The sequence below is a fragment of the Dreissena polymorpha genome, chromosome 7 (genome assembly GCF_020536995.1).
Source record: "Dreissena polymorpha isolate Duluth1 chromosome 7, UMN_Dpol_1.0, whole genome shotgun sequence".
NCBI lineage: Eukaryota > Metazoa > Mollusca > Bivalvia > Myida > Dreissenidae > Dreissena > Dreissena polymorpha.
Genome location: NC_068361.1, coordinates 42,579,740 through 42,604,106, shown reverse-complemented (window position 1 = coordinate 42,604,106; position 24,367 = coordinate 42,579,740). Strand labels below are relative to the sequence as shown.

At 33.9% G+C, this 24,367-nt stretch overlaps 1 protein-coding gene across 1 annotated transcript; it reads left to right on the top strand.

The window, feature by feature from the left end:
• Nucleotides 1-674: 674 nt before the first annotated feature.
• On the top strand, nt 675-20,227 carry LOC127838991 (sushi, von Willebrand factor type A, EGF and pentraxin domain-containing protein 1-like). The gene is made up of 20 exons (XM_052367135.1): nt 675-877; nt 1,393-1,569; nt 2,814-2,990; nt 3,249-3,428; nt 3,822-4,016; nt 4,272-4,463; nt 4,732-4,923; nt 5,424-5,618; nt 6,035-6,235; nt 6,636-6,830; nt 7,907-8,074; nt 8,869-9,006; nt 11,973-12,107; nt 15,220-15,345; nt 15,658-15,779; nt 16,639-16,965; nt 17,491-17,692; nt 18,514-18,683; nt 19,052-19,173; nt 19,625-20,227. Exons 1-20 carry the CDS (start codon nt 751-753, stop codon nt 20,022-20,024), a joined length of 3,741 nt encoding a protein of 1,246 aa, XP_052223095.1. The 5' UTR covers nt 675-750; the 3' UTR covers nt 20,025-20,227.
• The last annotated feature ends 4,140 nt before the right edge of the window (nt 20,228-24,367 follow it).

Genomic DNA, 24,367 nt, shown 5'->3' with positions numbered 1-24,367 from the left:
TTGATAAACAAAATATACATACACTGCCATATAATATATTCCCATGATCGTTATTGGGATTTGGAACCTTAAACTTCAAAGGGCGCGGATTCCATTTATAAATTGAAAACACTACAGTGCCGTTATCTTATGTTTTGCCCCTACGAAACTTACTCAAGGTCCTTATTTATAGTTAACAAAATTTAAATATCACTCGAGGTAATTAAAATTTGTATTTAGCAATCATGCTGTAAAATACTAAAATGATGACTCTTTGTACGATTTTATGTCGATAACCATCTACAGGCATTCATAAATACTTATGTATGTTATAACATCTTATGTTTAGACTTTGAGCGGTATTTCTTAATACATTATTGATCAACGATTGTAATATTTTGAGTGTCTTGTATTAAGTTTGATTTCAAATAAAAATGTTCTCGCATGGTTTTAATAAAATAACACTGAACATTTAAAAAAAATTAAGTCAATTAATTTGAGATCTTTGCTTAATGTACATGTTTCTACCATTTGTGTTTGTTGTAATTACCGGACATAACGGGTCTTCAATCTTTTAACATACTTTTTTCAGAGCCTTATGACATACAGTAAATACAATCAGGTTTTTTGAATAGTTAATTGAAGTTGTGTTTTAAGTCGGGCATGTGTTTTTGTAGTTTTTTGTTTTCAGATTGTGGTTTGTTTATCATCGATGACCTAACCTCTCCTCATGCGAGCATATCGTGGAACAGCTCAACATTCTATGCAGGCATGACAATTGTTCGATGCGACGACGGTTTCAGAATAAAGGGACATCACGACAATGACCTTTTTACGGAAAATGTCACATGTGCGGCAGATGGACGTTGGGGCAATTTTTCTGGCTGCGAGCTCAAAGGTAAATTGCAGAGGTTCCTTGCTTTGTTGTTCATATCTGCAGCATATTAAAATAAGCGTTTCTACTTATTATTGAGCTCATAAAAAATGTTCTATGTTCGCCAATGTTATTGTTGTGCCTAAAATTTAATTGCGTGAAAGTTATTTAATGTGTGTACATTACTTTTAATCTAGATATTGTAATTTGTTTAAGATTTTCTTTCTTAAGTACATCGGACATTAGCTATTATACAAAATTGGTAACATGAATTTTAGAAGTATTTTGTGTTACCTGAAAATGTATACTAACCCGCTTTAGAAATCTATTCATAAATGCCTTGATAATTTAAGTATAATTAATTTATTATATTTATAACCCTCATCCCTGCACAAAAGTTGATATTCATACGTAGTGTTTATACGGTTAAGAATAATAGTCTATGTTGAATAAGTTAATTGTCATTTATATTTATCCCTATTTATTAATTATTCTAGTCTATTTATACTATGGTTTATTGTTAATTTTTTTAACTTCAGACTGTGGCAAACCCATGGAGCCTGTTCATGGCTCGGTAAATATCAGTAACGGAACAGCTGTGGAGAACACAGCTACATTCCATTGTGATACAGGCTACACGTTATATGGTTACCGACAAACAACGTGCCTTAAAGACAACACATGGGACCGTGTGCCACCAAAGTGCATAATTAATGGTAAGAAACAATATCAAACGGTTTGCTTTTTCTCGCGAAAAAAGCACATCACATGATATCAATTGTCTGAAATATTGAGATATTTTAACATTAAAATTTAATTGATACCTGTATGGGTATTATTGCATAAACTCTATCTATAATGCCCTCTGGCGAGGTGCAGAAACTTGGCAAAAGGAGGGCTTGAACGGGAGAAATCGTGTATTAACAATGCGATTTACGTGCCGTTCAAGCCCTGTTATGTGTTTTTCATATCCATAATCTGGTCCACGCGCAGTTACTTCCCTTCTCCAGCCTTCGACGACTTTCCAAGCATAAATGGGGAACTGAATAAGCACCAGTTTCCTCATGCATGCAGGGATAATGACTATTTCAATCCACTTTTCACGTTATACCATCTGCACTCTCTTGACAACAGCTTTATTTTATTGGCAACGTCAATGAAGTTAAGGTTATTTACTCAACACTTTCAAAAGATTATGCTGTAAATGTAAGTGTTTATGTACCTTCAACGTTCCTGCTGTAAATTCTAAAATAATTCCTCATTTCTAACTTTGCGCGGCTGTATTTCAACTTTGCATTAATCCACTGTTTAAACACATTTTAAATCGAAAACTGCCTATCCGAAGGTAAAGGCTTGTCATTTCGGATGATGGCCGAGTGAGGCATATGTAAAACACAACCTTTAACTGTATTGAAATAATCGAATTATTTTGTCGATGTCGAATGAACAAAACATATTGATTTCACTGTTATTTAAAACTATTTTGGTATGTGTGATTTGTTTATGCAATAATAGCGAAAATACACATTTTCTCGGACATGATCATCTGCGGGCGCTCTCAAAATCCGTTCCTGCCCGAGTGCGCAGCGGATTTTTCGAGCGCCCGCAGATGATCATGCCCTCGAAAACGTGTATTATTCCTATAGTGATGAGTTACATTAGATGCCGGTTAAGTCGAGTCTAATTATACAACGAAGCAATATCTACCAAATGTATTTATTGAGATTCGTAGCTGATTTGACATTAAACCAAGCAAAGGGGCAAATGTTCATAGTGTTCATAAACAGTATGTCAATACAGAGTAATGTAACGCGCAGTAAAATACTTAAATATACAATTTATGTTAATTGTGTTAATAATTAATTTTTATTAACATAACAATTATATTTTTATAACTATTCATTAATCGAATAATTTATTTGATTTTAAATAATGTATACGTTTTCCCCAAAACGTTTAGATTGTGGAAACCTTTCGCAACCTTTCAAAGGATATGTAGACACTTCCAACGGAACAACATATCTTTCCGTCGCCACGTACTCGTGTTACGTTGGGTATACGATGTCTGGCAACGTCACCCGTATTTGTTACGCTAATGAGACATGGAGTCACATAACGCCAACATGCGTTATTAACGGTACGTCCAGGATGTTACCTTAATTTAAATACTACGATAAGGGTTTACCTTTATGATAATAAACTGCTGTTTATCTATGATTGACATCGAAGCAGAGGTTTTGAAACATCTCATTTATTCGATGTTTGCAGTTGTTTGGTGATTTTTAATGTTAAAGTTAGCACTCAAAGTTTTCATACAAATTGTGTGTCAAAATAAACCAAGACAACTGACTTAAAATATTTGTCATACGATTCTACATGTTATCAACCATGACAGACTGTAGTGATCCGGACCATATCCCACATGGTAACTACACACTTTTAAATGGCACAACAACGTACCAGTCGACTGTTCGGTACTCGTGTTATCCCGGGTATACACTGCACGGTCACGACATTAGACATTGTCTTGCCAACAGCAGTTGGACCCACCTGGATGTCAACTGTACAATTAAAGGTTTGGATGTTCTTTAATTGATGCGCGTGAATATATAGTATTATAAATACAACATCGGCAACACAATGCACGGTCAGCTGCATCATACGGCGCCTCATCAGCAGTCAATCGAACCAATTAATATTTATTAAATGCCTACACGTTAATTTAAATAAATTTCTATTTGCATTATTTAAATAACGTTATACAAAGGTTCTTATATGGCGACTGAATGATGTGTGATGAATTGTTTCTATAGTTTGCAACGATTATTAAAGGCCTTTACATTAAAAAAGTTCAATATTCGTTTATAAACGAGTAACACACCGAAAAGGAGTCTTATATAATCCAACATGAATTTAATATATTATCGTATTTACATAATTGTGTTACATTTTTCCAATTGCATTCCAGATTGTTTAAATAAAGTCTTTCCCGACTTCGCGAATGTCAGTTTCTGGAACGGAACAGTATTCGAATCTGTAGCAACTTTGGAGTGCTATGAAGGATATAGAGTAGTCGGCCGCCATAATAACGACATATCGGCAAAAAACATCACATGTACGGCCTCTGGAAACTGGTCGACAAATTCTGGCTGTGAGAGGAAAGGTTGTATTTTATTTTTTTACGAATTTCGCGAATGTATTCATATTGGCAAATTATGCAGGAATAATTTATTAAAACGGCAAGTGTATCACAGTGTTTACCTAATGTATAATTATATAACGGTAATGCGTGGCAGCATGCATCTGAATACTGAATAGTAATCCTTGAAATATAATTGATTATGTTGATACATTTTGTTTATTTGACATGTTTCTAGTATGCCAATGATTGAAACTCGTTTTACACATTTAATTTCAGACTGTGGTGCAGACGAAATATACGGTAACGCTTCTGTGCGGTGGAAAAACGATACCCGATACGAATCCTTCGTAACTGTGCAGTGTGATGAAGGATATCGATTAAACGGTATCGATACCAACGTCACCAATGAAGAGATACAGTGCCTGGCGGATGGTCATTGGTCGACGCCGATAGGATGTGTAAAAAAAGGTTGTATGTGTTTAAACAGTTATCATCATTATAATTTATAATTTGTAGAATAATTATTTTCATAACCAAAATAAGTTTATTCTTATTTTATTAATTATTGTTTTGACTATAGCTAATTATTATTATTATTAGTAGTAGTATTATTATTATTATTATTATTATTATTATTATTATTATTATTATTTAACATTCTAGAACAAGTAGTATACATTATCTAAACATAAATATATTTGTTTAACTTATGGTTTTGCTTTGTATTTACGATTAGCATGTCCAATGGATATCGAAGTGCACGGCGGTGACGTGACATATCATGGGAAACAGTACCTTGACAGTGCCTCCATAAGATGCTCAAATGGCTTTAGAATAAACGGAACAAACGGCAACGATCACCTTAATGAAACAGTGACATGTCAGTCCACGGGTACATGGCAACGTCCAAGTGGTTGTGTACGAAAAGGTATATTTGTGGAATTTCATTTAAAATATATCAATCACAAAATCAATTAATATCAATGTATTATTTTCAATTTATAACACTCGTTTAGGTACTTTTGTTGTATATGAATAACTGAACGATATTCCGCTGCGACATCGCCGTTTTCTGATACCGTTTAAACACGTACATATTCTTTATTTTTGAAACACATTTACTGTATTCCAATTAGATACTCGGAAACCACGATAATAAACTATAAATATGAAGAGCCTCGAAATAGAAATATGAAGAGCCTCTATGATACACTGGCCTAAGAACTAGGGTTTTATATCAATCGACATCAAGAAAAAACATGTGGATTTATAAAACATAGTTAATAGTCGACATATTTCACTTCGACCTTACCACAATATCACTTTTTAATTCCTTTATATTGTAGACATGATCTGCAACTTGTAAGAACTAACTGTTGTCCTTGTGGCAATGAACGTTAATAATATTAAAATAATATTTAATTCCAGATTGTATGGACAGAGAACAACCCACCCATGCAAATGTTAACTACACATATGGCACTCTGTATGAAGCCAAAGCAACGAGCACATGTGAAGAGGGTTACCGCATCAAAGGAAGAAACACGAATGACAATATATCGGAGGAAATACGGTGTCTGGATACAGGGAGATGGTCCAAGACATTTGGATGTGAAAGAAAAGGTGCATTTATATGTTAATTATTTACGATAATGTTTGTATAATTAGTTTTCAAACGAAAATCGTAAACCTACAATTTACCGGCTTTTCAAATGAACATTAATTGAACATAAAAACTGGAAATTAACATGGTTGTCTTGAGATTAAAACACTTGAAACTTCTGACGTGTTTTGATATGAAGCGTTTTGCCCTGAATGTGTTTGTAATAATTAAATAATAATACATTCAAATGTTGTTTTATGTTTTTCATGTTCAACTTTTCATACAAATAGAAATCTACACTGTTACAATTGCATGCGCTTATGTACAGGCACTTGATAGTTACAATTATGAAATTTAATTGTTAATTAACAAGAGCGTCGTTTAAAAGAAATTTGCATCGCAGATTTGCTTTGTGCTTTATTGCGTAACATTGTAGACTGTGGATCGGCTGTAACCGTGAGAAACGCCAGTGTTAGCATCAATCCCTCAACTAATACTTTATTCGAGGCCCGCGCCACTGTGATATGCCTTTCGGGATATCGACTTTATGGTAGCAAGGACAATCATCAGGTCCAAGAACAAATCCAATGTCTGTCAAACGGATCTTGGCAATTGTCATTGGGCTGTGAACGGAAAGGTAAAGCACACAGAAATGAGATCAATATGGGTTACTTTATTTATGTGATTTATTTTAATTTGTGGCATGATACAAGCTATTAAATTGCGTCAATTGTATATTTTCTTTTTCTCTAAGTATACTTTGAATTTTATAAGATATATTAAAATAAAATTTTAATATATTATTATTAATAAATATTACAAAATATGTTTAAAAGTGATATATGGAGAATAAAGTATTATATTAAATAGTATGTTATCTACTTAGGCTAATGGAGATTGTTAGTTGACAAAAGAGTGAGGCTTCATTATATAAGTATTATGAATGACACAAATGCATTTGCTAGAACTTCTTGTATTGTGGTACTATTTTATCTGTTATGTCGTGATATGTATAACTCGTAATTTTGAAATTGAAGATTGTGGAAACGCCACGAAACCCGTAAATGCCAATGTAACGTTGCTGAACGACACAACATATCGGTCAACTGCGAAGGTGCAGTGCATAGACGGGTACCGACTACAAGGGCTACACAACAACAATGCAACGTTCGAACACATCCAATGCACTGATCGCGGTCTTTGGGACGAGTCACATGGATGCGAAAGAAAAGGTATCATCCAACGAAAGCACATTAATAATGCTTAAAACAGGCGTGAATGACTACGAGTTGTTAGAAAACATGTAAAAACAAATACAACTCGGTTTTATTTTTTTCATACAACGTTTTCATATTCATTTGACTGCTAAAATAATGGTTCGCTGTGTTTACAACAAATAACGTATAAGAATATTACAGAGATGGTTTGTCACACGTTGCGATGTCTACCAGACCCTTACTTTTTTAAATGAAGCCCTATTTCCATAACATACGGATCACAACTTTAGCTCACTCGATAGTTTACAGAATTTTAGTATCATTTTAAGCTATGTATCAGTAAGAGAGCTGTTTGACGTTAAATTTGTGTCAATCAAAAGACAGCTTTATGCCTCGTAACTTTGTAAAAGCATCAAAATAGCTATGTCGGATATGTCCAATTAAATATGCCTTGTTCGTCACTTGGCTGTGTTACTAATAATGGCTGTCATGACGGCAATATTGCTATGTGTAACGTGAGTGTTTGACAGCTATATGTAAAACGTATTTAGAAAATGCGAAACGAATAGTACATTTAGACTTATTTACGGACAGAACGAAAGTCAGATGATTGTCGGATTGATTTAATTATATTTAACTACGTCCTGAGTTATGTCATTAAAGCTCACAGTAAGTTTACTTGCAATCGATTTTTTTTCTTGACAAAATAGATCTTAAAACATATTTTTGAAATTATAGACACAGCTATTGCTTGAATGGTATTTATATGTATGTTGTATATAACGTATACAAGGACTTACTCTTTAGTCAACCCATAATAAGCATGATTTCTAATCTTAATGTTTTGTAGTTTTTTTTTTAAGTGAAAACATTAGTTATATGATATAATTGTAAGCTGACGATGAACTTAGAACGATAATGAACATACATTGCATTCAATGTTAATATAGTAAAGTGTCCAATCTGTTTCACAAATACCTCATTTTGACTGGCTTGCGTACCTTCTAAATTAGTACATATTGATGTGTAAGTGTTCCTTTGAGCTGAGATTAAATTAAGTTTCCAAACATAAACATCCCTTGATCTAATAGACTGCGGAAAACCTCACGAGATCCTCAACGGGAAATTGAAGAGCGGACCTTGGACGTTCGGGAGCACTGTAAACTATACGTGTAACACCGGTTACCACACTGGTAACGTAACCACTCTGAAGTGTAACAGCAGCGGCAGGTGGGATACTGATCCACCAACGTGCACAGGCAATTGTCTTAGAAAACGGTTTAACAACGCCTGCTAATGTCCTATGAATTATGTGATAGCATTTTTTTCGGTATAAATAAATGGCCATTCTTAACTCGCGATCTTAAATGTGTACGGCTATTATACGACTCTTACTGTTAGTGTGCCACATGCATTTTGAAATAATTGTGTGTATGAGGTTAACCATTCACTGTCAGTAATCTTAACTATAATAAGCGTCTATTGTTTTGTTCAACAAATTCCATTGTATTTTACCTGGATACGCGTTAATTGTGATAATTATTCAACAACGTGTACATGTATTTGTTTTACTAGAACAACTCCTGAATTTGAACTAGTATTTTATTTTTTTATTAATAATGTGTGTTCTTGAGAGGCATATTTTCATTAAAAAAATCCGGTTCCTATATTGTAACGTTTAAAAAGCAATAAGCTTTCGACTCGCTCAAAATAATAATAATTGTATTATTATTATCTTAAACTAGGTTTTAAATAATTGTTGTAAGCAATAATTATGTATTCAAATTAAAATAAAGTTATAATAATAATAATAATAATAATAATAATAATAATAATAATAATAATATTTATTATTATTATTATTATTATTATTATTATTATTTATTATTTATTATGTATTATTATTATTATTATTATTATTATTATTATTATTATTATCATTATTATTATTATTACTTCATTTTAATTTGAAAATATAATTATTGCTTAACAACTATTATTTACAAACTTGCACAGTTTGTATTGAATTTTTATTTTTGCATAATGCACATAGATATCGATGAATGCAGTAAACGCGATCAGAACGACTGTGACTACTACTCTAATTGCACGAATACCCCGGGAAGCTACACGTGCAAGTGTATCGAGGGTTATGATGACCAAGACGGTAACCTAGGACGAAGGTGTAAAGGTGAGACCAATACAAATACTTTTCGATTTAGCAAACTTATCAAAATTTTACGCCGGCGTAACACAATACAAATTGAATTGCTCGCATTTAAAAAGTAATTTTTCAATTTTTAGAAGCGAAACTGGGAAAAAAGTCAATTCTTTTCGTTTTAACTCAACGAAATTCGCTCTAGTAATAAATGTAGAACAATGACATATTTCAAAAGTGAAACTCAAAAGTTACTCCGCCGGCATTAAATTCATCAACTCTTAATTACAATATAAAAATGTATATGTCCTATAAATGTGTGAGGTCAGTACTGATTATCTAAGAACGGCACCATGAATAAAGGCTTCCAGCTGATAATAATTCGCGTACATGTATACTTATATCGTAATCGCTAAGATTACGCAGTCACTGCGGGGAATTTGAGGCCCACGCTGCGAGATAACTTGATCGCAGTTGACACCAAATACTATAGTATATATTTATCGCGGGGTCATAACAACGCTTTTGAAAACCCGTGCTACTGAAAAATTCAAAATCATGTATTCGTCCAAACCGCACTTTTATGTGTTAATAATATTAAATGTAACTTTTATATGATTAAACAATCATATTGCGTCCGAAAGATAGCTATCCAAATTGAAATTTAATACTCGGAGTTGTATGCCTTTACTCTATGTTCCTTTCAATTCTAGTACATAATTATACTTCGTGACATATTTTTAAAATAACATCTCAAACTTATCCAATGCAAGAACACGTTTTTCCTTAAGAACACTCATTCATTAATCCTTTATCCACCTTTTTTTCAACAGAAATATTATATACATGTATGTAATTATCATGTTCCATGCTACAGCTATAACTGCGTAAAAATTGCGCTCAAGTTGGCACTCAGTTCAAAGAATCCTTTGATCTCACCGACACACTTTTGTTATTTCCTGGTTGCAGGCGACTTGCGAATTTTTGGGTCTTGAGATTATTGATGTATTAATTTACGGCTTTTATTGTCCATGATTGTCTTTGAAAGTATGTTAGTGTGTGTTTAAAATGACAAGGTAACACGATAATAATAACGTGTTTACTTTTAAATCAGAATGCAATAAATGCACGAACAACACTATTTACATAACTTTTTATGAATGTATAACTGCTGTTCTTTAACATTTGAAAAATAAAAATGTTAAACAACGTGACCATTGACCAACAGTAAGCTTATTTTTTAACTCAAGTTACTTCAGAGCTGAACGCAGGCATTTTTGACTGGGGGGACCCAAACGGGCAGGGTGCGGGAGGAGCGTCCCATTTCTTGATTTCATTTTTTTTAATTCGCACTTTTAAAGATGAATTTTAATGCTTAAAAAACCCTTATTTTGTTATATAAATTTATGGGGTATAACAAGTTAATCAGCACTTTTCTAAAGTCTAAAGCTGTAAACATTGGTGCGAAATCCAAATGCATTACATTTCCGGACTAGTTTTCAAAACGCTTTAAGATGTTGACCTGATATTTGATGTGTTAGTCTACCTACATAAATGGCAGATCATTAAGATGAAGTATGAGTTTCGTTTCGGTCCATTGATTTTTGGCGCAGTTATTGGCATTGAACGTAGACGAAGAAACTTACCGGCTCAAATTAATGACGATTAACCATATCACCTTTCTAATTGCTTCTAAAATTATTTGTTTAAAAAAATAGTAACGCAACACATTTTCAGACCTACAACCTCCTGTAGCAGTTGCTTCCATTCGCTGCTTTTATTTCTTTGGCAAATCAAAAGACATGTTACATGAACCATCGATAGATTAAGCACGAAGAATCACAAGGTGATGTGTGTACAAGGCGATAAGAAAACATACCAGGGTGCTTATCTGCGATGACGAGTAATTTAGCGCTAATCCCCTTGTTAATCAGAGACAATATAACACTTTGTATTGCTCGCGGGAAAGTGTACTGTGGGTCCTTTCAAGAGAGAGTCCGTAGGCCCATTATTGAAAAAAATCCTAACTCGAGAGCCAGCTGGGGGCCTGTACTTAACAGTTAACGCTATTACTCTGGCTCGATAGGCAATTGTCGGCTCGGGTACAAATTAAACGTTCCCCAGGTACTTTTAAGTTTACTACAATGTACCCCGGATACGGAAAATACGCTTAAAGGCACCGGCAAATATAAAACTGTACCAGAGTTTTATTCTCGTCGAAGATCCGATATCGTAAAACGCGCTACCGAATTACGAAATAAAATTATATTTGAACAAGACGTTCTTCCACATGGTTTTTTGAGTATGAGTTGCGATAATATAGAGGCCATTTTGAAAGTATTTAAGTGGGAAAAAAGACAAACAATATTTTGTTTTGCCTTTGTTATGCATGTGTCTGGCCTCTGAAAATTAGACATGAAAGGAAATTTGTTAAGCGAGCGAATCGCTTTTTGTGGTTTTGTTCAGATTTTTGTTATGTCCGCGAAATTGTTGTATTTGGCTTCTGACGGTTAGAATATTAGGAAATGTTTAGTGATAGCGTTTCACTTAGAGCTGAAATGTTTGAAATTTTGTTGCGCCGGCTTGATTTTGTTAGAATTTTATTAGAAGGATAAACATATTATTCTTACATATAAACCAAATCCGAAAAAAAACTATTTTAATTGGGATTCATTGGATAAAAAACACTTTTTTTAATCTAACGATTTATATCTACAATTTAAAATAGTTTAAAACTATTAATTACAGTTTGTTATATATTTAGCTGTCTTATTTCCTTCCTGCACATTCTCGTAAACGTTCTTAATATCTTAGTGAAACCATTATTGTCACCACGTTAGACAAAATGCCCGGCGATTAAAAAGCACCATCGCCTGTTTGGTAATCATTTGGATACAATTATACGCTGTCTTGCTCAATGTCTCAATCGCTTTTCTGTTTTGATAAGCGCTATCCTATATTTATTATGTGAAGTATATTACATTAATAAATTACCACAGATCACAACGAATGCGAGGATCCTCCAAACACGCAGTGCAGTTTCTGGCTCAACAGGACGCGCGCATGCGTGAACCTGCAGGGGGGCTATATCTGTATATGCAACAATGGATGGACCGGCAAGAAATGTGAAAATGGTAGTAGCAAACACAGGTGGAAGTAACGTACCCTGGATAGTATTTTTTTATTAGGAGCCCAATATATTCAAATAAATATATACAATCATGTTTAATGATAAAAAAATTGACAAAGAGCCATGAAAAAAATCCCCACCCTCTGATATTGGAATCATAACAAGGCCATTAACTTGAATTTATCATAGACCTGTCTTCGCGGAAAGTCTGTCGAAGATTTATTCGGGTTGGCAAACGGGCTCGAACTATTGCCTGGTTATCGACCGACTGTGAGTTAACGGCTGGACAGATTTTTTTAAGTAAACTTTTTCTGAAAGGTTGTCTAATTGCCCATAGAAGGATCAAGGGATGCTGTGGATGAAAGCTATTTATGACATTTGTGCGGCCCGCGAAGACAGGTCTATGATAAATTCAAGTTAATGACCTTGTAATGATTCCAATATCAGAGGGTGTGGATTTTTTTTGTTCATGGCTCTTTGTCAATTTTTTTCTCATTAAACATGATTTTATATATTTATTTGAATATACTGGGCTCCTAAAAAAATTACGATCCAGGGTACGTTACTTACACCTGTGGTAGCAAATTGTGTTCATTATATGATTATTTTATTAGACTTGTAGCAATGCGAAAACAGTGTACTTTCGGTTGGATGGTTTGCCAAGCTGTGTTCTCTCAGTATTTTTATACGCCCGTCTATGACGGGACGTATTATGGTATACCCCGCGTCCGTCCGTCCGTCTGTTAATGTCGTACGCTACGTCAAATATCCTTTGACAGATTTTCTTCAAATTTTAACACAATCTTAATATTGATAAACCCTGATCCCCTTTGGTTTTTGACGGAATTCTGAATTGTCGTTCCAGAGTTATGGGACTTTGTTCGTCAAAATTTCGTGATTTCATTTAATGTCCTACTGTAGCCATATAAAAATGTTAAAGTTGTTATAACTTTGGTATGCTTGGACCTAGAGTCTTGAAACTTGACATGAAGGTTGGCCAGAACTAGTAAGTAACCACTGGACATTTCAAGGTCATTCATTTGAAGGTCAAGGTCACTGTGACCTTGAATGTAAAAATGTTAAAGTTGTTATAACTTTGGTATGCTTGGACCTAGAGTCTTGAAACTTGACATGAAGGTTGGCCAGAACTAGTAAGTAACCCCTGGACATTTCAAGGTCATTCATTTGAAGGTCAAGGTCACTGTGACCTTGAATGTAAAAATGTTAAAGTTCTTATTTCATGTTATAACTTTGGTATGCTTGTACCTAGAGTCTTCAAACTTGAAATAAAGATTGGCCAGTACTAGAAGATGACCACTGGTCATTTCAATGTCATTCATTTGAAGGTCAAGGTCACTGTGACCTTAAATGTTAAAATGTTAAAATTGTTATAACTTTGGTATGCTTGGACATAGAGTCTTCAAACTTGACATGAAGGTTTGCAAGCACACTTAGATGACCACTGGTCATTTCAAGGTCATTCATTCTAAGGTCAAGGTCACTGTGACCTTAAATGTTATTGTTGTTCATGTATCCTACCGTAGCTCAAATATCCCCCGATGGATTTTTTATACGCCCGTCTATGACGGGACGTATTATGGTATACCCCGCGTCCGTCTGTCCGTCCGTCCGTCCGTCCGTCCGTCCGTCCGTCCGTCCGTCTGTTAATGTCGTACGCTACGTCAAATATCCTTTGACAGATTTTCTTCAAATTTTAACACAATCTTAATATTGATAAACCCTGATCCCCTTTCGTTTTTGACGGAATTCTGAATTGTCGTTCCAGAGTTATGGGACTTTGTTCGTCAAAATTTCGTGATTTCATTGAATGTCCTACTGTAGCTCAAATATCCTTCGATGGATTTTTTTCAAATTTCAACACAATCTTAATATTGATAAACCCTGATCCCCTTTCGTTTTTGACGGAATTCTGAATTGTCGTTCCAGAGTTATGGGACTTTGTTCGTCAAAATTTCGTGATTTCCATGCTCATGTACTTATAAAATAAACCATGTATTCAAATACAAATAAACTGAAGTAAAAAAATGATTCAAAGGGTTATTTATTACCTTACTACTTCATTGGCGAACGACGGGCGTATCATGCGCTCATGGCGCAGCTTTTATTCTTCTTAACATGAAACTTTATAGATATCTTGTTGATAATATGGATAAGTTGAAGACATATTTGTTTCTGCATATCAATATATTCTTTGCAGATGTGTATCCTTAACACGTAGGTGATTTTTTTTTATAATTTAATAATTGTATATGCGTGCTTTTTGTCGTAAACTAGTCATTCAGTTTTCTGCTTATCAACATGACACTTTATAGTGTTTGTACTATAGGACGGTTCAAGACGCACATTTAATATATGTCCAGTTGATATATTTTGCAGAGTTATTATGTGCCATTTATTTTGCGATAATTGGTACACGTAAACTTTGTGTCGTCTGTTCGTCTGTCAGTTAAAGATAGATTGGTTATACTATGTAAACGTTCAAAACGTTATTTCTAAATGTATGTCGCGATTATCTGTTCAAGCGTTGTTTGTCTTTGAACAAATGAATTTTTCGAATACTAACATCATAGAACACGTGAACTGTGTTTCTGTGTAATACGAAACTTCACAAGACTGTTGTTTATAAAATAAACAAATGCCATGCGTTATTTGTGTGTATGTCAGACTATTTGATGCAGAATAATGGCCCATTGAGCTTAGGCAGTTCATTCGATAAATCAACGTAAAGCATGTGTCTATGCGTGTCATCATTTGAATTAGAGAGCGACGAAATTTGTATATTAATTTTGCTTATACTCAGGCTTTAAACCTGCTTGAAATAGCTATTGCGGGGCCTTAAGTCATCGGTAATGAATGTTCTTGTTTAAACATGTTTCCATAAGACTGTATACAACGGCTCCAATGTTATGTTAGACGTAATACATATAATTTGCATACGTAGCGATTTCATTAAATCTCTGAGTACGACACATAATGACATTTTTCTTCATTAACAAAAACCAACAACCTGTGTAACGTTAAAGCCAAAAGGATATGGACAAACACAAAGTATCTGGAAATATATAATTTAACATCTATAATAATATATTTCCCAGATATTGATGAATGTCTACAGCCCCATCCATGTGGCAACAATGCTCTTTGTGCTAACCTTGCGGGCAAGTATAGCTGTACATGTCCCCCTGCATTCCCCCAGGGCAACGCTTTTCTCGGATGTTTCGGTAAGCATTATTGTATCATTTTACACATTCTTACAATTAAACAAATGTATAATTTTATTCTGCTTCCATTCGCTTTTGTTCCGATTATTTTTTTCAAAGCATCTATCAAGTATATGAGCTTGTCGTTGTGTATACGATTGTACAATGTGATATCTCTATATTTATTGTATAATATGTCTATATGTTTTATAAGTAACAAGTACACGTAGTTTTCTTATCAATCAAGATGTACAATTGTAATCAGGTCAAAACTTCTGTCAACTATGTCATTTCAATCAATTCTGACGTTCATGTTGATGCTTATTTTTTCAGAGCCTGTCATAATTTCATTCGAAACGAATGGAACACGTTTCACAGGTGACAACGAAATACTAGATACGTTTCAAATACCAAACAGGTTCCCGTACTTTGGAACTTACTACACGCTATTCAGGGTAATGGAAACATTGTATTATAATATTAAGAAGTTATACTTTTTTTTCATTAAGTTACAGTTCACAATTTTATAAATGTGAAGAATGTTTATCAACGTTGTTCTTTAAAGCCACACACCTTGAAATGAAGTACATGTTAATCGATACATAATTATAAATGCAATTTAAAAGTGTGCAAAATTGTAATTAAATCTATAGCCTAGTTAGCGAGTAATTTTTTTAAAATTTTAAAACCGAAAGTAGGATTTCAATACGTATACGTACATTACGACAAACGCGAGGATTAAGTTTTAAGCGTATTTAGACGGATTTCTACCTTGTTACCACCAGATATATTCTTATTGAGATAGATGCAACTAAATCTATAGCCTAGTTAGCAAGTTATTTATTATTTTTCAAACGGTACCTCTTTTAAAACCAAAAGTAGGATTTCTAGACGTATACGCCCATTTCGACAAACGCGATTATTTTTAAGTTTTAAAGCACAACAGAGACGGATTTCTACCTAGTAACCACCAGATATATTCTAATTGGCATAGATAAAATATGTTTCTTATTTATACTTAAATTTACTATGCCATGTATTTCATTTCAAGGTGTGTGGCTTTAACGTGTTAAATCCACGCTCTTGTAAACGTCTGTTTATAAAATAAGGAATAATACTTCATTAAAATAAGGTATATTTACTTGTCAGGTACCAACACTTTTTATATTACATTATTATATTTATATTATTTTTTATTGCACAATCACCTTTTGAACCATCTACATTATTTTTATTATTGACGTCTTTCGTGGCGATACGAATAGTTCATGATATAATTAACATGGATTTTATTTTTGTTGCTGCTGTTTTTAGCCAAGCCTGGACGGATTCATATCCCTAGATTTCCAACCGCTCTACAATCAATATGGCGGCGAAACTCCCAGCGAGTGGACGGCCGCTATCCAGAAGCACATCGTCATTGCCCCGTTATGGACAAACATTGACAGCAGGAACATATCAGACGGGGGTCTGTGGATCCACGTGTTTACTGAGAAAGACAACGTTGCACAGATACAGGGCCTCGTACGCTTGTACACTAACCAGACTGAGTTCAACGTCAGTGTCGCATTGGTCGCAACGTGGAAGCACGTGACCATCCACTCGCCTTACGAACCCGGATACGAACTTGTCACGCATCAGGTACTGATTAACAGAAATGTTTTATGCCAAATGTTATTTTAACCATATATAAATACATACATGCATGTCATATACATAGCAGGTCATGAACATGTACTTATAAGAGGTGTATATAAACATAGATGTAATTCATATATAACACATATAGTTTTATGTTTCATTTTTTTACGAAAAAGCTTTCTTGTATATACAGTACTTTAATAAGTACTTACTAAAACAAAGGTTCAAATGTATGCATGCAAATCGTCTTTCTATACATAATACGCACATAAGAAAGATGAACAAATTGCTGAGTGGCATTACGTATAATACAATTATAATGAAGACTTCACAAAATAAAGATGTCATTAAGAATGTTTATATAAGGTGTTATTATAAACAATGAAGGTGTCATGGTTTTCATGTTGTTTCAAAGTGTTTATAACTAAATGTTTGATTTTCAACATACCCTATGTTTATAAGGAATACTGAAAATACTGAAAATGGAATGGAAAAACAAATTTTATGCATATTATTGTGTTTCAGAACCTTTCAATGCAGGTTATCATAGTCACAGATGGTATGTACACGTACATTATGTTCAACTACGACAGAGAACAGTTCAGTATCCGACCATTACCGGAAGTGCCGGTTGCTAGTGGTTTTACGCATCTGGACTATTCCGGAACTGTTCTGTCTACCAGAAACAACTTCACTAATCTTAATAAGGAATCCAATCTTTATCCAGGTAACTGATTTGCATTCGCTATTTAGTTGCTTATTGACGTTGCTAAGGTATGTTGTATAAATACTTATATAACTTGCGATCCATGAGGAAATGAACACTTACATTATCCGATATAATAAAATCCAGTGTCCGAATAATATATAATCTCACACAATACGTTGTAAACCATCCTCTGATTATACTCGTTTTATTGACGTTTCAGCATTTCGCCTTTATAAAAATTACACACAAAATCTTTTTACTTTATATTTTTACAACTTTTAACAACATATATCAAATAAGAAACACTTTTTGTTCCATATTCCTTAGGATAATTACACTGAGCGCATATTAAATTAATTACTCTTTTCATGTTTCTACATGATCTTTGAGCCAAATATAGCTTTTACAGGCGAAGGTTTATATAAGCGTTTAAAGGCGGAATACAATGTACAAGAATATACGATTTATTATTTTATTATGAGTCCTGTGGATTGGCAAGTGATGGTGTTTGACCATTTTTAGAAGATATTTAGATATTAAAATATGTCGAAACATTAATCGTCATAACTAACTTTAACATGTAAATGCATGTATATCATGTCTGGTTTGGATGGAATAGTCAACATTCATTCGAGTGTAAGATGCATACAGCTTAGCAGCAATTGAATGAGAAGGGCCAGTGATCAGACATTTAATAATTTAGTAGCGCTTTATTTCCGTTTACACCTTTCAATTGATAACAGCCGGTTTTATGATCGTTACCAACCGGTATAATTCACTGTTTTCAAACTTAATCTGCTAAAATAAGAAACGTTGTCTTCATTTTGTCTTTTTCATAGCGTTTCCCGGCAGATGGCTGTACAATGTAACATTTATCACGATATCCATGTGGAACGAGACCAGATGCCTGCAGTTCGTGAAGGAAAATAACAACACATTGAAGAGCTGGATTACAGAACAACTCGTCTATGCATTGCCATGCCCCTGTCAGGAGGTGCTAATGTTAGAGGTATGTGATACAATGGTGTATGAGCCACAATGTATAAATTAATACGCCATTATCTAAAACCTTCTATTTTATTAGCAACAGTATTGTGTTCTATCAAGTTATGTTAATGATTTGCAGGGCATTTACTTATATACGAACGTTATCAATGGATCATATTCATTTTAATGGTATTTTATAATATGAATTCGAAGTCATTCAAAACTGCATCCTAATTGATATGTGCACTTTTATTGGTTAGTATATGTTATATAATGACTTAATTAAAATCAGTGTAATATGTTCATTTTAAGTTGCAAACGTGTCTTGTAGAAGCATATTACCAAGACGCCTAAATCATCGTTCATTCTTTGCCTGGTTGTATGTTTAAGGATTACACGTTTACTCGAAAAGATGAGATATTACCCGGTATTGGAACCAAGTTTACACACACCACGTGCTACGAGTCTTGGTTCTTCAGCGCCTATGGTATCAAACAGAGATGCTGCTACATGTAAGTTTTCACAATGCAATTAAATATATACAAGTTGTATCATACACTATCTGCATTAGTGCTTGATTTTATATAGGCGACAATCGTTCAATAAATTGATGTTATGTAACGCTCTTCAAATTATGAAATTCATGTTTTAGTGCCTAAAATTTAGCTTATTTTGTCAGTACTAAGAATCGAATTAGGTTTTTAACGTATTTATTTAAGCTCGATTGAATCGAAAGCATAATGCTTAATGAAACACTCTCGAGTCAATATCCTGGGTAGAACCAGTACATGGTATCTATTGAGAAGATCTTAAGAACACTCTCACACAATCGGGATCGAACCCGTGACCTCCGGGTCGCTATGCAGACACCATATCCATTACGCCATGGCGACCTTTTTTTGAAATACATCGTGTTTCTGTGGTGATCACTGCTCCTGTAAACCTAGAGAATTGCTTCTTTAGGTTCAGTAAGCTTCAATCCCAGTATCCGGGAGCTGTAGCGGCGGAATTCGAGAACGAAACCATCGCCAGCAAGCTACAGGAAGGTTATTACCAGTGCTGCTCTCCTGACGGCAGCCAGAAATACTGCCCCCTGTATCAGGCAATCAATCCTCCTGATGACTGCTCCAGGTACACGATCAGCGATGAGGTGCAGCTTGATGACAGGAAAGACAGTCCACAGATTGAAGACGTATCGTTGGATTTTGATACATACACGACCAATCCTCGAAATAGGGTTAAGAGAAATGTGCAAAGTGATAATAAGCAGGGACAATCTGAATCGAATGGTGACAGTTTTAATGACGAGACAATATTACAAATTGTCTACAGAAATCTGAAGAAGATGTTCAAGTTCGGATAAGGTCACTATAAGAATCGTTGCTTGCAATGACAACCAAAACATGACTGTCTTCTTTGAGAGGCTTTCCTTCAATTTTTAACCGATAACATGATTCTCGTGTTGCAAAGTAGTTTTTGTGTGATTTTGTGTTTTTGATGTGACAGGTATGTAGTTTGGAGCTTATAATTAACACAGTAAGAACGCGCATTAAATATTGAATATAATGGAGTTGTTTGCAATATCGATATTGCTATTAACTTAAGCTATTTCTGCATGACTCGTATGATATGGTGTATACATTGCTAATGTAGTTATGATTTTTGAACGCCAAAGATGACTGAATAAAACAATAAGTTGAAAACGGCTGACAACGATTACTTATTCATTATCTTTGAGTTTGAATTGATTCGTGACACGAGTGTGAATTTATGCAAGTTGTTAAGCTTATATCTTTTTAAACGTCTAATATTGTTTTCAGGTGGCTAAAACATAAACCGCTAACGTTTATGGCTTAAAAAGCGGCTTACTATTGTCAATATTTGGCATATATAAGAAACTGCAATCAAATAACGGGGAGACAATGGAAGCATAGGAAAAGTTTTTAATACGTTTAGACGTACTGTATCAGCAGTGTCTTGACGAATATGCAGAAAACGCTACGATACATATTAAACAATTGCGATTAAATTGGTTTAATTGTATCACAAATGAAGTAAATAGTTTATACAAGAAAAATGTAATAAAAAAGTGTAAATATTAATAGACCGTGCCATATAAATTCGACATTTTTTTTCAATCTTTCAACAATATCAATTACACAGACGCTTAATTAATATAATATTAGGCGCACTAATGTGTCTTTCCTCAACCACCCCAGGAAACCCGATACCTTGCGGGTCGTTTAATACCATAGGGGACAGTGCTGTGCATTTTGGCATGAACATAGGGTAAGTAAATTGGAAAAATTAAATTTTTCAAAGTCCAATTTGAAACAACTGTGTATTAACATTGATAACAAAGGTATTGGCCTACACGTAGAAAAAATCATGACAAATTTTCTTAAAAAATGAGCGAAATGTGGCTCCCTGAAGTAGAAGATCGGGCAAAACGGGCCATATTAAGGCATTTAGGGGAGAAAAAACTGCTTTAATTTGCAAGCCACTACAATAATTAAAGGATTTATACAAACGTTCACATGTCTGCCATAACCTCTCAGCAGGGTTTCTCCAGAAAACTATTTATTGTGGAGAAATTAGCGTTTTTAATGACCATGTTGGGAAAACATTGATACCATCTGGCAACATCTTTTCAAACAAAAAAGACCTCATATTAAGGCATCGGAAACCTAACACACACATACAATTACAATCCGCATATAACCATATTTTACAGATTTTCCAATGACTGACATAAAATAGGAATATTTATTTTGCTTTTCTCATAAAAATGTAACGCGCATGTAGTTAATTATAGATTATATGAATAATGAAACAAACAATTTCAATGGTTTTCAGGCACACCTCATTAACAATAGTATACATAATTGTACCAAATATGTCGACATGATGTACTACGCTTTCTCACACAATACAATCACATTTTAAAATGTGAACTATAAGTGTAAGTTTTAGTTTCCGTCTTTCTCTTTCTCAGGATCAGTAGTTTCTATGGGGGGCATAAAGTCGGATTTTCCTCTTTGTAGGGTGGGATAAAGCAGACTGTCTTTATTTACTTTATTTAAATAAAAAATTAGTTAGAAGCTTGTTTGGAGTTTACTATATTTTGAGATATGAATACTTACTGCTAATGTTGCAAATCTTTCGGATCATGTGTGATGGTACTTTAAAATAAAAAAAAAAACAATCAACCACCAGAAACTCTAACGGTAGAGAATTTCTCGTTTTTCTTCACTAATTTTATAAAATAAAAACTACTATAAACAAAAAATAATTAAAAACTGAAATCACCGCATTGTAATATCAAATGCAAAGCATTGGGGTTTCCCGCAGTTAGATCGTGGTGGTTCTTTGGCTTGCTTTAAGATGTGATTTGTTTTTTATACTTCATTCCAATCTTGGTTTTGTACCCTCCGTAATGGATTTTTAAGCGTTAGGATCTCCCGTGTAGGTTCAACAGTAAAACAGCAAGGCGCCAACGATGAGAAATACAAGAACCGACAAGTCGACGGCAAGGCCAATGATCAGACCTAGGTTCTGACCGTTATCTACAGGTGTCGGTGTGGCTGTAAGTAATATAATACAATGTTAAACACGAAGGCAAAATTTTTTGATGACATTGACGGGTTAATGGAAAATGTGTCTGAAAACCTCTGTGTTAATACCTGTATATAAACAGTCTATATATATTTCATTTCACTACAAAGCCTGATTTGACAAAGTTGATCGGAAATACTCGGCGCAAAATGAAACCGACCAATAGAGTGGGGCCGGTTGGTTAGTGTAGAGTTTCCATTTTCCTGTTTACTTTGTTGTGTTCCGCAAAAATCTGAAAGAAAAACACGTCCTCTTGAGAATATCATGTCAGTGTCGATTTCAATTAAAAGTTTATTTTCTTGTCAACGGGATCCACTTGTGGTTCAGAATTTCGTATCTTCGCTTAATAAAGTTAACTGTATATCAAACACAAACCCCGTTTTCTTTTTTTTACTAGAAACATTTACTTTAAATCGTCCGATATGAGATATTCGTTTCCTTAATGATAATCGTCAAACAGAGTATTCAGCTGTAAGACGTATTTGAGGTTTAAGTCTTTTTTATATATTTTATACAATTACAGTTGCTAGTTAATGTTTAATTTACAATTCTGTCTTTGAAATGGGCTCTTTATTAAGTGAAGCAAAGTAAGTAACACTGGCAGACGTTGGTGATCAGTTAAATGTTCAGAGTAAAAACTAACAATGACAAAACAGATGTCCGACGTGGAAAATTGCCCAAAAAACTTTCAAAATATATTGGATGAAATAAAAACATAAGCATTGAGAATATTATTACGACAACAATTTACGACAACATTATATAATTGTAGTTATAACGTATGCCTAAATCGGCATAAAATGTTCATATCTACAAAACTTGGTAAATAACGTACCAGGTACAACATTAGAACATTTAAAAATGTGTGTACAGACCGATCAGATGAAAGGGAAATACAGAATGACATAATCACTCATGATACTTACAGCAGTCACCTAAAATAAACAATAACACGATAATTATTCAGATGCAGTCAAATTAAACTCAAACATGACATATATAATCTTTGTTGATATAATGATCACAATTGTTGTTATTATAAATATGCCATATGATTTTTTATAGTTTATTAGATTTCTTGAGGATGTTAATATGTTCGACGTCCTTCAACGAGGAAACATTTATGATATATCTTTATAGAAATAAACAGATTAATCAGGACTTGAAATCTGTTTAACAACATAATGCCTGCAATCACTGTTTTATTTGCGGTGACCCGAAAATTAGTTATTTGTTATGCAGAGTGTTTAACATATGGTCCTGTTCAATTCAGTTGACTTACCGATGACAATTGACTATGGTGCGCAATGACTCTCTTATAACATTTTAGACTGCCTGATGACACCGGTAAACGATGTACAAGGATCGGATATTATAAGACTCACTTACTTATAAAGTGGTACTATGAATATAATTTGATGGTAAATTAACTACTTTGTTATCACCATGAAACATTGCATTAATTGATTCGATTCTCTTACAATAAACAATAGTGTGCAATTATTGTCATTGCATAATTGAGGACATACTAAGGACTGTTAGGTTGTATCCGTTGAGAGGTGACTGGCTGCTGGTGCATCTACCGGTAGAAGCAGAAGTCTTGTTGAAATACACATGTGAAGAATTCCCAGTAGCGGACTAATGATAACATAATTTAAAAATTAACATTTTGGGAAAGTACATTGATAGCCTATGATTGTTAATTAGAAAGTACTACCCACATTTTGTAGCATATACATGTTGACCTAAATAAAAGTAAAAGCATACTTTTACCAAATTAAGTTTGTTATTTATATGGCACACGTGACAAGGTTAGATCATTATCAATTTGAATAATAATTACGCTAAATTTACTTTTATATCAAATTTATATTGTATGTTTACACTTTATTAGTTCTTTTTACACTGTTAGACTCCATCCACAATTGATATCATAATGGAATTGAACAAATCCATATAAGCACGATGCTTAGAAATGCTGAATATTTTATTTATTGAATAATCTAAGGATTATAATGATTGTTGTATTAACATATTGTTAATAACTATTCAATAACTCGTTACTAGGTACGTGAAGTTTTCCGTCGACGG

Coding starts and splice junctions, on each gene's coding strand:
- LOC127838991 (XM_052367135.1), top strand. CDS start 751: ATGACAATTGTTCGATGCGACGACGGTTTCAGAATAAAGGGACATCAC. Junction 1,570..2,813: donor ACCAAAGTGCATAATTAATG/GTAAGAAACAAT, acceptor CAAAACGTTTAG/ATTGTGGAAACCTTTCGCAA. Junction 4,924..5,423: donor AAGTGGTTGTGTACGAAAAG/GTATATTTGTGG, acceptor ATTTAATTCCAG/ATTGTATGGACAGAGAACAA.